Genomic DNA, 18,103 nt, shown 5'->3' on the forward strand with positions numbered 1-18,103 from the left:
CTTATCCATTGATGACATGACAAGTATTGAATTTCACTTAGTTTACATGCTGATTTCCACATCACATCTAAACAATAAAATAAAGCTACCAGTATCTATGATATAACTCAGGTGACCGCTAAGGCCCTTGGGCCTCTTGTTCAAAATGTAAAGGATACAATTCGAAAATTACTATCTCGAAATAAACATATGAACAAACCTATTTCTAAACATTTTCTTCAGGTTGGTAAGTATTGATTATGAGAAGTTCTTTTTATACAACCAATACAATTTTATATGTGACGTTTCGATGACTAGTAACATATATAATACCTATTGTACATACATTTCCAGCGTAGCCGAAATTGACATCGATTTTATGGACAACTCGTACACATTTTACACCTTTGTGTGCATACGCTTCATTGGTCATTTGTCTGATGAAGGTGACAGTGTACATATCGTACTAGTCATCGAAACGTCACATAGAAAATTTTGTGTAAAAAGAACTTCTCATAATAACAAATATGAACAAACTATCTCAAGTTCGGAACTTGTATCTAACTTACTTAAAAATAAATAAAACCGTGTTAAAAATAAAACCTTTCCGAAGACATGATAACCAAAAGAATAAAAGATAGGTTTTAAAATTACTTCTAATGTTAATTTTCAGATTTGCCTACTGTCAGAATACATGAAAAAAACTATACTGCCATAATAGGAGAACAGCTGAAGCTGGAGTGTTCTGTATCTGCACATCCTTTGATAACAACAGTTTCCTGGCAACGTATTTTACCTGAGGGGCAAACCGTAACATTGGATATGGACGAGTTAAAATATACTGGATCAAAACCGAATGACCCACACTTAGTAATCGACGACATCAGGAAAGATGACGAAGGCACCTATGTATGTACCGTCTCAAACTTGAATGGGGAAAGGCAGAGTGCACCTACTAAGCTGAAAGTAAAAGGAGGTAAAAGCTTAAATTTAATATTTCATCCTTATCACAACAAATGAGTATTAAAGTGTGAAAAAAAGCAATTTTGTTTCCCGAATGATTGCCCAAACTTTCTCTCCTTTTCTCATACACAAAGAACATATGAAGTAAAACCACAAAATCGTAACAGCTGTCTACTCTTAATTTGTAACAAAAATGTTACTGACGCTTTGTTGTGTGTCATGATAAATGCATTAATGTGATATGTATTGGTTTAAAATTAACCTTAGGTCTACCAACGCTGAATATGAAGCCAAAAAGCCACTATAAAACTGAAGGAGAAGTTGCTATTTTAAAATGCAATGTCATTGCGGAACCACCAGCATCCAATATTGTATGGACCAAAGAAGAAGAAGGAGGAGGTGAACGTGAAATTGCAATTGACAATGATAAATACCACGGCGGTTTGCCAAAATCCCCTTCGCTGATAATAGCTGAAACGGAAAAAATACATGACGAAGGCAAATATATTTGTGAAGCGGAAAATCATGCAGGACAGAAAAGCAATTCCGTGCACTTGACAATAAATAGTACGCTTGCAAATACCGAAACAAGTAAGTGATTTAACACTGATAAAGCTGTCAAAATGCTGCGATGTAAAAATAAACTACATTATCATATATATAATACTTTATTGGTAATTTTGACGATGTACTAATACACTTGATTATCATCTATATTCTACTTTATTGGTAATTTTGATGATGTTTCGCATAGCGATTGTGAGTGTGTATTTATTCAAAGTATCAAACATTTTCGTTGTTTTTATTGAACGTAAAATAAAGAAAGCCCTTAAAGGAACTGGTCGGGGAAAAAATGTCATATTTGCTAAAATGGCATACATATGTTTAAAATACCTTCTTATGAAATATACCGATTCAAATTTTGCTGAAATTCACTCCCTAAGAGTAAAAATTATAATTATATTAAAGAAATCCTAAATCGTCACCTGACAGTGTAAAACTCTCAATGACCCAGCTCAGTGATGTAATTTTACCGCACGCGCGTCATCAACAAGGCCAAATGTAAACATCGCGGCGAAAGGAAAAGATGCATGCAAAAGTCATGACAGGCACGAGGTATCAATACCGTTATATATAACAACAACATATAGGTAGGAATACTACACTTGCATGATACATGATCTTTGAAAACAATTATTTACGTATAATATTGCTGTCTTGTCCGCTAGTTGAGTCCGACATGGCACATGACGGCGTGCTATTGTTGTTATCTTCACTGCCTCACTTTCGAAACAACCACGTGACATATATAAATAGATCTGCGCAAAATGTACGCGGGGCTTCCCCGAGATTTCAGTGGTCAAAACTGGACATTGCAAGCAGAACTCGACCATCATATTGCCGTCGTATAACTTTTGGAAGGCAAGAGAACGTTTTTAGACTCATTTATTTTGTATTTTTTCCCTTGACCAGCCCCTTTAAAATCAATAGCATAATATGGTTAATACGAATTAGTGATCAAGTTTCCTTAATTATATTTTCGAGTATTCTCCCCTGAGTACCATGCACTGGAGCATCCGTTGGTGTTGAAAGAAAACCACAAGGCAAATAAAGAAAAGAATAAATAAAAGTTGTATTAAATATCAGATTACTTCACATAGAAAAGGAAAAGAACTAAGTAGACGTCAACACAAACTAAAAAACATAAACCCAACATACAAATATTTAAGCATTAAAGACACCAAGACCTAGTTATATTTCATGTGATGTAGCATTACTTTGACGATGACTGAAATCCTATATTGATAGAGCATTTGGATTTCCTGATGTCTTCACATTCTTATTATGCCTTTCGTTGTTGCCTTTTCGTATTACTTTGGTTCTTATTGCTTCCCCCCCCCCCCTTTTTAAGTACGTTATTTCTCCTTAAAAATGAACAAATGTTCATTACAGATCAAACGTTAGTCAATTTTGTTTATCCAATCCTCATTATTATACCATATATATTAAATACAAAATGCTTGTATATCAGTAACATAGCATAATCTGTTTCCAATTATAAATAATGGAAATTTTTATTTTTTTTCTTTCATGTCAAGTCAAAACCACTCACGAGGAAGGCATTGGATATCGAATTCGATTCAGACATGTACAAATGGTGATCGCTTTATCTGAACATATTTGCCCAGAAGCAAAACATTGGGCAAACTTTATAGAATTAATAAAGGTGTATGTGCCAAATTCAGATCTTGGAAAGAACCTACAAGACAACGTATCTTATCTCGAACGAAAGGGCCATATTTCTTTCGGTCGATATGACAAGTTGTTCAAAATTGTTAACGAAATAGATAAACCAGCCTCGCGCATCATTATGAAGGCAGAAGCTGATATAAAAACAATTAGAAAAGGAGGTAAGCATAATGTATATTGTTCTTAAATATTACAACGGTTTTGTTTTAATTTCTTACATGCAAGCAATGCCGAAGATTTTAATTTATTCAATCAATGTTACATTTACATATTCACATGGTTTAAATGTAGTTACTCAATACTCTTTATTGTGAACTGAAATGTTGTTTTGACAATCTTGTTTTAATGTTAGTTGTCATATTTAATTTGAATTTAAGACAAATGTCATTTAATACATGTTATATGTTCAAAGGGATGCCACAAGAAACGACTACCAAACTGGTATGCACATTTGACGGTATTTACAATCAAGAGTTACCCCAAAAGTGTACCAGTCAAATCACAGAGCAGTTCGGAGAAGTCAGTGGCAGAATGACAGGAGAAGTGAGTCAAGGTAATATGAACGTCATGATTCTTGAAAAAGAGACATACACAACATAATTCTGTATTATTTTTGTACATAAAACATCACATAATTTTTACGATGTCATAATTCACACAGTATCCAATATCCGAAACAGTGTGAGGAACGAATGATCCATTTTTGCTTCAAATGCATGCAAATGTTTGTTTACAAGAAGGTTCATGCATGATTAGCTAAGCAATTGATGTCGAAGTATTAGTAACGGTGAGTTAAACTTAAAAAACCCTCATGATTAAGTTAGTGAATCATTGGCGTCGTGATTAAATTTCAAGGACTTAATGATTTGTTCGAATTCGCTACATAGAAATTTAAGGTGATTTTTTCTGTTGGCTAACCTGCCAGAAGGGTTAATGAGCTTGTTGCATGGTGCGGTGTATGTCGTCCGTCCGTCGTCCGTCAATTTTTCCTTTAAATGACTTCTTCTAAAGGCCTTAAGTCATATTATTTGGCTGAAAGATTTGTTGGTAAAAGCCCAACAAAGTTTTGGAACGAAAATACACCTCGACTATAAACGACTTCTTTAGAAGAACTGAAAGGTAAAGAATCTTAATATTTTGCTGGTAGCTTCTTTGGGTGAGTCCATACAAAGGTTGGAAATGAAAATGACATTTGCCAAGATCACAATAGGTCAAGTACTTCAAACGACTGTTTCAAAATCTGAAAGGTACATACTTTTAATAGTTGGCTGGAAGCCTGTTGGGATTGAGAACAACAAAGTAAAATATGAAAATGACCTTGACCCACTTTCAAAGTCACAGGGGTCAAATATGTTCAACACTTCAACACTTCAAACGACTTCTTCTGAATATCGAAAGGCATATAATTATAATATTTAGCTGGTATCTTTATGGGATAGAGCCGGACAAAGTTTGCAAAAAGAAAATAACCTCAACCTACTTTCAACAACACAGGGGTCAAATATGGCAAAAACTGCAAACGGCTTCTTATGACGAAATGAAAGGCATATACTGTGAAATTTAACAAGTGGCTCCCTTGGATGGAGCCCAACAGAATTTGAGAATGAAAGTGACCGTTACTTACTTACAAGGTCACATGGAGCAAATGTGTTAACATATTCAAATGACTCTGCTCAATAACTATAAGAGCCATAGGATGATGATATTTGGGATTAAGGACTTCCAACCTTTTTTCAACTGAATGACTTTGTTAGACTTTCAAGGTCACTGTGGTAAAATGTGTTAAAATCCTGTAACAGGTTGTTTGAATAACCAAGACTCAAAAGAAGGATTTTGTTATCCTAAATCTGTATCTAAATCTACTTTGATATAGAGTATCCTTGGCCCAATATAATTCAATGTTGTATAAACCATGCCCCCACCCCGATGGGGACAGAGGGATGGGACCAAATGAGGTAAGGGTGTTGCTGAGAGACAGAGCCAAAATTTGAAAATATTTGTAGTACAGTATACTATTTGATGAGAATATTTTTTCTATGACTACTTGAATATCAAGGTGAGCGATACAGGCCCTCTGGGTATTTTTACAATGGAGTTGTGAATGTTTCTTTCAACATTCCTTGAGGTGGTGCATTGGGTATCTGACTCACCCTTGTATCAAGGCCGCAGGGGTTCGATTACCCGATCCGACGTGAAAAGGTATTGGGTCACTAGCCTGACAACGTGGGTTTTCTCAGGCTATCCCGGCTTTCCCCCAATATTAAGACTTTGACGCGTTTGTATCCGGGCCAGTAAGAGAACTTGTTTCATTACTTTTGAAAAATGGGTTAAGTTTTATACGTTTGTTGTTTGTAGTTCTGACAAATGTAGTTTGAAAGAAGTTTGGACGATCTTTTAAATATTTGGTATAAAATAATCTTCACACTCGTCAATTGACTGCTTTCGTAGTAAAAAAAAAGCTAGGTTACAGACAAATTCTACAGTACGTAGTATGATCTAATATTTCAATACTCCCCTCGAGGTCATGATGTGGCAACTGTATTTCAGAAAATTATTGTGTAAAATACATTAGGAAAATAAAGGGATCGCGTTGCTGTGATAAATTGCAGACACTGGCTTTTATCTCTAAGGACAAACTTGATAAAAGTTGGAGTAAAACGGAGCATTTTATAATTTTTAATGCCTTTGAATAGGTTCTCACACACAATGCTTTGTTTGGTAAAATATACGGTTCACTTTCCCACTTCAAAACAATAAGTGCATGTTATGAAAAGGAAGAGATACACATTTGGCACTTATTATTTTTATGATCTGTATACTGTTTTGACATTGTATTTATCGATAGATAGCCTTTCAAATATCACGACCGAGCAGTTTCCTTATTCCACATGAATACTCCAAGTGTATGTCTTGTTGGAGTTTAATAAGGATGTATCATAAATGTGGGAATTATCAATTAATGCAATCTGCATTGTATAACTTGTTGTAGTGATTCAAGACCCTTTGCAGGCCAGTTACTAAAGTGAACTAGTTGCACACTTTCATCTGCCCTGATTCAATTTCTTGCAGACATTGTTTGCTTAATGATGTTAACGTGCCTCTCGTTTCAATGTTTATTACGACATTAAACAATAGGCCAACACCGAAATAGCTTGCGAGCTAACATTATTGGTAGCCCGAGTATCACTATTTATTTTCAACAGATTAAAAAGGAGAGATACAGTGGAATTATTTTTTTATATTTACATTTCCACTGCAAGTCTGTAAGCATTTCCATACGAAATTGAGTTCATAGGGCTGTGAACGCATTTACGATTTACATAAATCAACCATTAGAAGCAAGCATTTTGGTGGCATTAGGCTATTCCAGAAATATTGTTTGCAATGACGACACAGATATTTCAACACTGAAAATATTAAGGAATATCTTTGTTTTGGTCAATAATAACTATCAAATTAGAATGTAAATATAATGATTGAACGGATTTTCAATGTTCATGCATATATGAACGCAAACCGGTTACATACATATTTACCACTTGGCGGGCTTCATGGAATATGTATGTAATCGATTTGCGTTCATATGAGCATGAAATGGAATGAACACTGACCAAGCCAGACACCTTGCTGCTGCCATAACCTTTGGCCCTTTTTTTAAAGTCATGTAACAATTTAAAAATGTATCTGAAGTAATAACAAATATGAATAACTGAATTAAGTACTATTACTGAGGTCTCAAAACTTTCCCATGATTAATATTTAGAAATACGCATTTGAAGCAATGTTGTTTATAATATGAACAACTAGAATACATTTCCTGAACTAGTTTCAGGGTTAAAATTATATATCACATAGGTCTTATTTCATACATATTTAAAGGTACATATTTAGTTAGTAACAACTGTATGAAGCAATATTGTTCAGAATAGAACACATAAATAAATTATCAATTTTCAAGGTCAAAATGTAAACATTGAAGGACATTTAGTTCATGTTTCAACTTTCTTAAATTATAAAAAATTGACAATAATTACATGAATCAATATAGTTTGGAGTTGAACGATTAAATCAATTCAGATTTTAAAGTAAAATTTGTTAATAGTAACTGTTTGTTAATAATTACCAAAAGCAATATTAATTTCTTAGGAATTGAACAACTAAATCAATTATTGATTTTTGTGGCAATTGCCAAAAGGTCAAAATTATAGATCTCTCAGTTTATATTCATATTTAAAAGTAACTTCAATAAGTACATCAAGCGATATTGTTCTGAAGAAAAATTCATTTACCAGGTAAATCTTTTTTTAAAAATCATAAAAATATCTTTGTTTTGAACATACAGGTTTAATGAAATTTTACATTAATACCCGTGTGGTTTAATAGGCCTTCCAGCTATGTGGCCTTCAAATTTCAAATTTCATACTTCATGCATTTGTGCATAATATATTGTTATTAAATTAACGAAGTAAATTTAGCAAAAGCAAATTTTGTCTTTTGGGCATAATTTTATATCATAAAATATCAGATTGAAATTGTACTTTATTCTTTACTCTAGGATCAATTGTTCTAAAGTTTACAATCAGCGAAATGCAGACGCCACACCAACCGTCTGCTTTGTACCTGGCTGTGACGCTTAGGACGAGACTACAAAACAGGCAGATTGTACTTAAAGATGAGTCCGACGAACCTCTAGTATTAAAGACTACACCAAAAGTAATGGTACCAACGGAGAATCCGAAAGGTTTGTTGATTTGTTTGATGACAGTAATTTAATATCAATGATAGTGTTTCATACTTCGAGTTGACAAGAAGTAGATACGACCGTATTTAATCGAAATCAAAACAAAGAACAGGAAAACATTAAACCTCTGGCTATTGGAAAAAGATGTTTGTTTTGCTAAGCGTTAGTGAAAGCAAAATAAAACATTTCATTTTTTTTATAGAGACCATCCCCTTAATACAAATCACAGATGTAGTTTCATGTTTATCATATGTTAGATCCTATAATCTAAAAATGTGTAAATCTTTCATGAGTTTGATTTACAGATCTATTTCGAAAATTACATGTTCTTCGCGTATGCTTAACCATGCATTCACCCGCCTTGTTGCTCATATTGTTTTTATACAACTCTGACTAGATGATAAATATTTCAGAAATCAGCTTAAGTTGATCAGCTAATAGTTATAAGTTAATATAACATTGCTTTAATTGTAATGCAGTTTATTTTTTTAATTTTTGAGAAAATGCTAAAGTTTCTATATGCGAACAATCACATAACAATAAACGTTTCTTCATTCAGTAGATATGTCACTTGCGCCATAGCATCAATACAACCATGACATAGCTCAATTCCTTAAAAGTGACACACTGAAAAAAGAGATAAGATTGACAGGTCTTAATCATGGAAATAAAACGACATTTTCTTAAATATTTACTGAATTGGTTTCATTTTGCAAAAAGAGTTCATGCAATATAAATAAGGCTTAACTCGCACTTTCGTTAAATAATATAAATAAAATTCTTTCTTTCTGTGTCAAACTTTTGTTTTAAGCTCACCTTGCGTGAAATGATTGTGAGCTCGATATGCTAATATGTGTGTCCGTCGCCCGTATGTCGAAAGGTTTTCTTTGGACCACTTTCTTTTAAAGACTAAACATTACATTCATCAAATTTGGCAAGCAGTTACTTAAGAAAAAAAGTTGTAAATATGTTTTCAAATGAATTATTTTAGCCTATTCTCACAGTTACAGAGTTAAAAACTCTTTAACAAATTCAAATGCCAAAATTAAAAAAACTAATGTAGGTCTCTCGACTCTCGGATTCACATTTGTACACAGTAATAACTGCCCAAGACATTTATATAATAAACACATAATATGTTTTAACAGTGATATTGTATGGGGTCCTGAAACATGACTTATCATATTGTTGAAATTAATAAAGTTGATGTCATCCTTTGACTTGTTGAACCTTACGCTTATTGTCCTACCTAATTCTGGAGAACTTAGGTTTGCACTCCATCAATCAATCTGTTCGTGCATCACTTCATACTTCATATTCTTTACAATTGCTAAAATTTTGGATGCGAGTTAATCTTTGTATGATATAATTTCGCTTATTGAAATTGCGTCTTGGGCGGCACATCTCTTATTCTTTGTCACCTACAAATGCCTACAAATGTATTCGAGTACGTTTTGGGAATCAGACTTTCGCGTGCTAAAATGAAATCCTTAAACATAGAATAATGGACCTTTAACCATGGCTTATATAGCATGATTTACTGTGTGTTTTTTATTGTTCAGCCTGACTAACAATACCCTAATGGCTACATCTTTTTCCTGTAAACGGACTATAGACTGCTCGCATTATTTTGCATTTGAACATAATTTGCCAACACCATTTAAAAACAGATTAACGATAAATTCCTATTGGCCTTTTTCTTTTCTTTATAGATATACCAACAATACGTTTAAGTAGAGGGCACTACCGATTTACTGAAGGAAAAGTGGCCATTTTGAAATGTGTTGTGGTCGCCACAGCGGAAACCGAATCTATCCAGTGGTTCAGAGTAAAGGATGAAAGATCTCACGCTATTATAATTGACAACGAAAAGTATTTTGGCGGGTTACCAAAATCCCCATCACTTGCTATCGCTGATGTAAAGAAATCTGACAGAGGAATATATTTCTGTAGGGCAGGGAATAGAGAAGGTGAAGTGGAAAGTGACATAGCCTTTGTCGAAATCAATAGTATTGGTGAGTTGTACATTCGCTTATTTCTTCCTAAATATAAATGCAACAGTGATATGATAACATGTGAAACATTTACGATGTCTGTGTTTGATTTCATCAAGGAACAGGAAACTCCATTGTTATTATTCCATTCAATTACCCAAGTGCGATTTCAAAGGCGTATATTCAAAACGATGTGTAATAATTAAATCTATTCGTTACGTGATTTATTTCTCCTAAAAATAGAGTTTTCCATATTAGCCATATCATTCGTATTATTACACTACACTTTTGAAAATGAGTGCCTAAATTTCCTTCAAGACAGACATGCAAGCATTATATTTCTTTTTTACCTTTTTTGTGTTAACAGGAATTTAAGCATCGATATCGTTTCATTATGTTATGTTTGATCTGTATATATATCGTTTGTCAGTAAACTAAATATGACCATTGAAGTAATTACAACAGTGTAAGCAATTCGCTCCTTTATCGAGACACAGAAAAACAGAGAACACTTCCATAACATCAAACAGGATAGTATATTACTAATAATTAAACACAATACCATCCCCCCCCCCTCCAACTAGCGTAAACAGAAGGCAGAATTTGCACTGAGCGCATCGCTGACAGTGATGCTGTGTGTGTATTTTTCTAGCTTCATCATCTACGCTCCCATATATATTATATTGTCATTATTCGCACCCAAAGTATCATTGGCTAACGATGCGGTCTTCGGCTTACACTAGCCAAGGGGGCTTTATATTTTTTAAATATTAGTTATATCCTAGTATATCTCTACCCTGTTTGAATGTCTACCTTGTCTTTATTGTAATTCTTCTCCTACAAACATACGTTGGTATGGATACAGTGTTACATGGAAAATTACCAATATGTATTTAAATTATATATTTCCAGGTGAGTTGGGTACAAGGAAGGATGTTGTCAGTGCTGTGACGGAGGATGTCTTTACCGTAGAGGAAGATGTCAGTTCCGTGAAGGAGGATGCCAATGCTGTGATGAAGGATGCCAGTGCTGTAACAGATATCAGTACCATGGAGGTTAACGTCATAAAAAAAGAATTAAGTACTGGACTGGAGGACAACTTTGGTATCAAAGGTAAGATTCGAGGCTATGCCTTTGGCACTGTTATATCCTCTTTGAAATAAGTGGGGTATATAACAGACACTCATGCCTCTTTTAACTGTTTGCAGAAACCATATACTCTAAATGAATGAAGTTTTAATCTATTATTTCAAAAACATGTTTATTGTTTATGATAATACGTTTTGTAATTTAACATCTTGTTTTATTTAAATGGTCAAAGTCAGGACAAGAACAACAATATTTTTCTTCTTCAACAAGTGTATGGCGTTGAGATCATTTATATGTGTGTCTTTCTGTCTCTCACGCTTTGTATTAGATCTGTATATTGAATTGCAACCACAACTTTTTAAAAGTCGTCAAGTTGTTCTAACGCGCTGGTTTCCTCTGCTTTTTTCTGATGCTCTTTTCTGTTATAACTATAGTTTCATCCCGTCTCTCCTCCTGTTATGTCCAAAGCATATTGCTTGTCTCTATTTGTTTTTAACACAAAGCTTTTTCTGGTGTCTGCTTTTTCAACACTTCTTCATTGTTAATTCTGTCTCTGTAAGATATTATAAGCACTTTACCTAGATACCAGATTTCTGCTGCATTGATGACATTAAAACCTCGCTTCCTAATGCCAGTATTGGTTGTATGTTGCACCCTTTTCCAGGTCTGGACCGGGATGTGCTTGTTTTACTGTCCCTTAATGTTTTCTGAGCCGTGGCTATTGTGCTACTGATTTCATTGATGACTAGTTACGTGGAATCGAAGCTTTTGAGCTTTCAAACTGATGTAATACAGAACCTTTTTGCAGTTTGGTGTTTCTCGTGTCTATGATATAGGGGGAAAATCTTTAAAAATCTTCTTCTTCTCAACCAATAGAAGGATTTTGACCAAATTTGTCCTAGAGCATCTTTGGACAAAGGAGACTCAAGTTTGTATAAACGGAGGGTGTGGCCTCTTTGGGGGCAGAGGGGCGGGGCCAAATAGGGGAAGTAGAGGATTTTTTCTCTCCTACTATACAAGTGAAGGGATTTAAACCAAATGCAGTCTGAAGCTTGGTCAGGAGCATCATTGGCCAAAGGGTTCTCAGTTTTGTATAAACGGACGGTATAGCCCCCCCTCGGGGCAGAGGGGCGGGGCTAAATAAGGGGAAAAAAGGTAAATCTTTAAAAATGTTCTTCTTCTCAACCAATTGAAGGATTTTGACCAAATTTGTCCTAGAGCATCTTTGGACAAAGGAGACTCAAGTTTGTATAAACGGAGGGTGTGGCCTCTTTGGGGGCAGAGGGGCAGGGCCAAATAGGGGAAGTAGAGGATTTTTTTCTCTCCTACTATACAAGTGAAGGGATTTAAACCAAATGCAGTCTGAAGCATGCTTAGGGACAAAAGAATCAATTTTGTATAAACTGAGGTGTGTGGGTCCCCTTCTAGGGGCAGATTGGTGGGGCCCATTAGGGGAAATAGAGGAAAACATCCAAGATCCTTCTCCTTTTGTACTGATGAAGGGATTTCAACCAAATTTGGTCTGGAGCATCATGGGCCAAAGGGTTCTCAGGTTTGTATAAACGGAGGATATGGTCCCCATGGGGGCAGAAGGGTGGGGCCAAATAGGGGGAAATTAGGTAAATCTTTAAAAAAAACTTTAGCAAAATTCTTACAAATACTAACATGTATACACCACTCTTTGCCCAATACCTACGTATATATATATCTCTACATTGATTCTCATTATAAACTTCTCCCCAGTTTTCAAACTTATATAAACTGATAATACATGTACATTATTATATTTACTGCACTCTCATATGTATATCCAGGGTTTTCAGTTACTTTTTGCATAGGTGGTTAAAAATCTATAATAACTAATTAAAAGCCAAAGACCCCGGCCAAAGCACTGGAACAAGTTTGCCCTCCTCTCATGATCATCACTAATTTTATACACGATATTCATGAACAAAACTAAACATATTTTAACTATACAATAATCCCAGGTGAGCTATTAAGGCCCCTGGGCCTCTTGTCTTTTTATGCTTGTGTTCTTTTTAAGCTCGCCTATTCGTCAGCGTCGGCGTCCCCCTTCACTGAGGTTAAATATTTTGGGTCAGTTTTTTTCGAGATAGTATTGAAGCATCACACTCCATACACTGTTGTCTATAATAAGGTTCAGTCATTTAAATAGAGTGTAAGCTTAGCAATGTGCTGAACAAAATTTTCATATTAAAGGGGCAAAACAGCTCATTGGACTTGGTTAAAGTTTTTTGGGCAAGTTGTTTCGTGGAGTGGTGGATCTTTAGTAAACTTGAATCGTGGTTTCTGTTGGGAAGTGTTTTTTTCGGAATTCCAGTGTCAGGTTTCTGTTGACGTATTTGTAAAAAATCGACTTAAGCTTCAGTTAGGGTTCCACTTGTAATGTTTCTACAATCAAAAGAGAGTGGGATATATATAAAGATTCACCACAACGTTAAATACACAAAGTTGAACTCTGAATATAAATCTTAATGAAGCAATAGCACACAGAACTGTAGGAAAACATTTACACAATAGAGGCCCACAAGGATTTTCCACCCAAAAGAAAACAGCAATCAAATTATATACAGGTCACAGAGGGTTAAAGACACAATGAACACATCTATAAGTACGACAGACATTAAAATCTGACAGATGTATCAAGTTAGCGTGACAACTGTTAGGTCTATACGTTTTTTATGATCTTTTCAGGTCTATACAAAGCCAACTCAGAGGAACTCATGAAGGAGCGAATTGCACATGAGCATGTAAAAATGGTTACGGAATTATCCGAATACTTTTCCCCAAAACTGGATACTTGGTCAAAATTCAGAGAGTCAATACGTTGGGCTTTACCACCGGCATACCTTGAAGAGGACTTGAACTCTATCGTAGAAAGCCTAATGAAGAAACATCTTATTGGTTATGGTCAATACCAAACATTGTATGAAGCTGTCGACAAATTTGACAGGAATCCATCAATCATCATTAAGAAGGCAGAAGCACATATAAAAGCAATAAGAGATGGAGGTAAGCAGCAATAAAACTAAAACCCACTAGTTGTTTATGAGGTACTGATCACAACCCTTACATTTATTTGTCGTACACTTTTCATATTGAAGTCCCATTGCTTAGGGACATCTATTTTTCTAATGTCTTTACGTTTGTTTTGGTCTCTCACCATGCTAGATTTTAATATCAACATGATATTTGTAGTTGTCATTCTGTTTAACGCATTTTGTCTAGAATGCATTGGTGTTCAAAATTTATATCATAAGACAACAATAGGACCGAAATGAGACAGCATCATATGTAATGGATACCTGACGCATTATTTGTTTACTTAGTTTTTCGCGGGTGTAAAAAGGTCTCCGAATTTGCTAGTCTAGTTTCTGTCATGTATTTCATGCCAAAAATGCTTTTTTAATAAATCACATTTTTTACCTCTAGATGTAGTCAGTCCGATGAAAATGGATGTCAGTAAAGCGAAGAAGGAATTTGGTTTTGATTTGGATACACGCCCGGGCATTAGAGGTATGACTCAAACCTATTTCATCATACTGATTTACCTACGAAGTAAGATATATACTTAACACAAGGTTTATTCGTTCGTTGGACAGTCCGTTAACACCTTGTCGGGACCATATCTTCTGAATTACTGGTAATGTGTCATAATAGGCAATAAATGGCGTGGACACTTTTGAGTTTGTGCTAATAAGATAAAGTTTGATGCAACAGATCAAAAATGATTAAATGTTTATACTGCAGTAATAAACCATAAAAGAACCAAATTGTGATTAAATATAGTGTTAAACTGCACATTCAGGTTCAAATCTAAAACTTGCTCCAATTATTTTTTTTCCGTGACGTATATCGACTGATGACAGACAACAAGGAGTTTCTTGAGATGAAATCTGATGACAATTGTGGACAAGTTTTAATGTCGCCAATCATTACGTCTTAGTGGAGTAGCTATTTCTTTTGTGAATGAAGGTCGATGTTGATCCTGATGCTCATTAGCAAGCCTTGTTGTTTTCTGCCGATACCCTGGCTATTTCTATGGGGACTTGCATTTTTGACACTACTGGGATTTAATATATTTATATGACGGGTGTCATTGTTCAAGCAGAAGACTCTTACCTTTCCGAAACATTTTCATAATTATTGTTATTAAGTTTTCTAGCAGTTAGGGTCATATCACTGATTGTGCAGTTAGTAATGTTCTAGAATAACAAAAAGGTACACATAGGATCTCTTTGTTATGCTGTAGTTGACTTACATATTTCATGTTTCAACTGTGTCAGGACTTTCGATGCATGACCTATCTATATATTTTGCCCTAAATTCCTCCATTTGAGTTTTAATTAATGTTTTGTTGATGCTTCGATATTCTCCTAATGTTTTTTATGCAATTATTGCTTTTGTGAGAACGACAAGTAGTAGTATCATGACTGTCTCTTCGGAATTGTACAGATTACTAGTAATATATAGATTATATTACATGATCGATAAAAAGACGGGAATCGATTGCATCTCATAAAAATGCTGATGCTATTACATACTAAAACTCGTATGTCACTCTATGATGATACTAGTTGTCCATGGTCCGTAATCTGTCTGTCCGCCATACCTAGTTGTCCATATTGACTTTTTACTGATCAGATTGGCCTACAGGTAGCCATTTTGGATTTTGACATTCCATATTTTTTAGAAAGCAATTGTGGGACCTTTCTTAAATTTATTATCTGAGTTTCCTTTAGTGTCTTGTTGTGCATATTTACTTTTGAGACTGATCGGATAAACAAAATGGCTGACAGACAGCCATCTTGCATTTTTAAGCCGCTCCTGGCGAGAGCCTAGCGGCTTATTGATTCTGTCCAGAGAACGAAATGACAAACCCACTTCCGTTCGGGGTGCGTGCGCATAATTCAGTCTTGCGTGCTTCCGCTATATAATTTCGTTATCGTAAATAGAAAGTAGAATCTCTGACACTCAACTGTCAGCACATGTGAAGACTGTCAAGCATTGATGCTGTCTGTATGGTCTTGCTTTTTAGGTCACCTGGGCTTTGCTCAAGTGACCTATTCTAATTGCTTTCCGTCCGTCGTCGTCCGTCGTGCGTAAACTTTTTACATTTTCAACTTCTTCTCAAGAACCGGCGGAGCCCCAAAGGGAAAATTAACCAATATTTCAAAAACCTACTTCCCCAGATTCAGAGGTACTATAGTCAATTTCAGTGCATGGGTAGAAAGATCATCAGGAGCTTTATTTACATTGTTTAATTTCAGGACATCCGAGGTATCTGTTCCCTCTTGGGGAGGGGGTAAAGTTTACTATAGTTTTTATAGGGAAACAACACTTTTGGGTAGATTTTATCTATTTTTAGCAGAAAATTATTCAAACTTAGTTAAAATCATCTTTGGTGGATGAGGGAATTACATTTTAAAATGGGGATTCCTGCCCCATCCCCAGGGCCTTTAAAATTCTTATCCTTTGATGACATGACAAGTATTGTATTTCATTTAGTTTACATGCTGATTTCCACAGCACATCTAAACAATAAAATAAAGCTACCAGTATCATCATCTGATCAGACTGATGGTCTGCTATTCAAATCACCCTGCTTCCGTGGTCCGTGGTCCGCCCGTCCGTCCGTCCTTAAACATTTCTTGTTATCGCTATTTCTTAGGTAATGCCAGAAGTATCTTTCTCAAATTTTATATGTAGGTTCCCCCTGGTCCCTTGTTGTGCAGAGCAACTTTTGAGATTGATCAGATAAACAACATGGCCGACAGGCAGCCATCTTGGATTTCAAAAGTGAATGTTTGTTATTGCTGTTTCTCAGTGAGAGAGATCTTTCTCATATTTTAAATGTAGGATTTACTTTTGAGACTGATCAGATGAACAAAATGGCAGACAGGCTTCGATATTTGACATTGCAGGTGCGTTAGTACTTTTTCGCAGGAATAACTTGAGGGATCTTTCTCAAACTTGATATGCAAGTTCCCCTTGATCCCTCGTTTTGCATATTATTTTTTGAGACTGATCATAAGCAAAATGAAGAACTAAACAGATCTTTCTCATATTGCAACAATCAATTCTATTTCTTTCACATTAAGTACTGTACTAGTAAATATGTGAAATGACAAACTCACTTTGAAGGTTGTCTTTTATACACAGCAGTATTACGTTTAGAGCAAAAGTTACCTCAAGGTGCATTTACTGTTAACATGACTCGATCAAAAATATTAGAGAAAATAGGAGAAAAGATCGAACTGACAAAGAACTAATGAAGATGGTACATTGGTGGGTGCCAAGATCATTCTGGGATTTCTTGTTTGCGAACGCCCGGTGAGCTTATGCCATGGCGCAGCGTCCGTCATCTGTCAACCTTTCCTAAAATTTGCATCCTTAGGGAAAGGGGAACAAATTTTGTATAAATGGTGGGTCTGGCCCCCATGGGGCCAATTAAACAGGGGAAAATTATAGCAAATACTTTGAAATCCTTCTCCTTCTGAAGGAATGAAAGAATTTGTTCCATATTTGGTCAGAAGCATCATTATGGGATGGGGAACAAATTTTGTATAAATGGTTGATCTGGCCCCCCTGGGGGCTGAGAAGCGTGGCCTTAATGGGGAAATACAGCAAATTTGAATTCTTTTAAATCCATCTTCTTCTGTAGGAATGAAAGTATTTGTTCCATATTTATTCAGAAGCATCCTTAGGGGATGGGGAACAAATTTTGTATAAATGGTGGGTCTAGCCCCCCTGAGGGCTGAGAGACGGAGCCAAATAGGGGAAACATAGGAATTTTTTAGCTCACCTGCCCGAAGGGCAAGTGAGCTTATGCCTTGCTCCGTTGTCCGTGCGTCAACTTTTCCTTTAAAATGCTACTAGTCCTGAACGGCCAAGTAGATTTTGACTGGATCATCCTTAGGCCAAGGGGACTCAATTTTGTATAAATGGTGGGTGTGGCCCCCGTGGGGGCAGAGTTGCGGTGCCTAATATGGGTAATTGAGGTAAAACCTTATAATCCCTCTTCTACCATAGAGATAATGGGATTTTATACTAATTTGGTCTGGAG

The 18,103-nt window shown here is 35.5% G+C and overlaps 1 protein-coding gene across 4 annotated transcripts in view; it reads left to right on the forward strand.

The window, feature by feature from the left end:
* The window catches only part of LOC110459019, a 45,722-nt gene extending 29,576 nt beyond the window's left edge, over positions 1-16,146 (forward strand). For 3 of the 4 annotated variants that reach the window (XM_021511037.1, XM_021511040.1, XM_021511038.1), the window contains 9 exons: positions 653-955; positions 1,210-1,533; positions 3,042-3,353; positions 3,605-3,745; positions 7,748-7,933; positions 9,646-9,948; positions 10,840-11,040; positions 13,732-14,049; positions 14,470-16,146. In XM_021511037.1, coding sequence (XP_021366712.1) covers positions 653-955; positions 1,210-1,533; positions 3,042-3,353; positions 3,605-3,745; positions 7,748-7,933; positions 9,646-9,948; positions 10,840-11,040; positions 13,732-14,049; positions 14,470-14,612 — 2,231 coding nt within the window. In that variant the 3' untranslated portion in view covers positions 14,613-16,146. The remainder of the gene's footprint in view (positions 1-652; positions 956-1,209; positions 1,534-3,041; positions 3,354-3,604; positions 3,746-7,747; positions 7,934-9,645; positions 9,949-10,839; positions 11,041-13,731; positions 14,050-14,469) is intronic. The other variant, XM_021511039.1, reaches the window with a different exon arrangement.
* Positions 16,147-18,103: the final 1,957 nt, after the last annotated feature.

This window comes from Mizuhopecten yessoensis, unplaced genomic scaffold, assembly GCF_002113885.1.
Source record: "Mizuhopecten yessoensis strain PY_sf001 unplaced genomic scaffold, ASM211388v2 scaffold9915, whole genome shotgun sequence".
Taxonomy (NCBI): domain Eukaryota; kingdom Metazoa; phylum Mollusca; class Bivalvia; order Pectinida; family Pectinidae; genus Mizuhopecten; species Mizuhopecten yessoensis.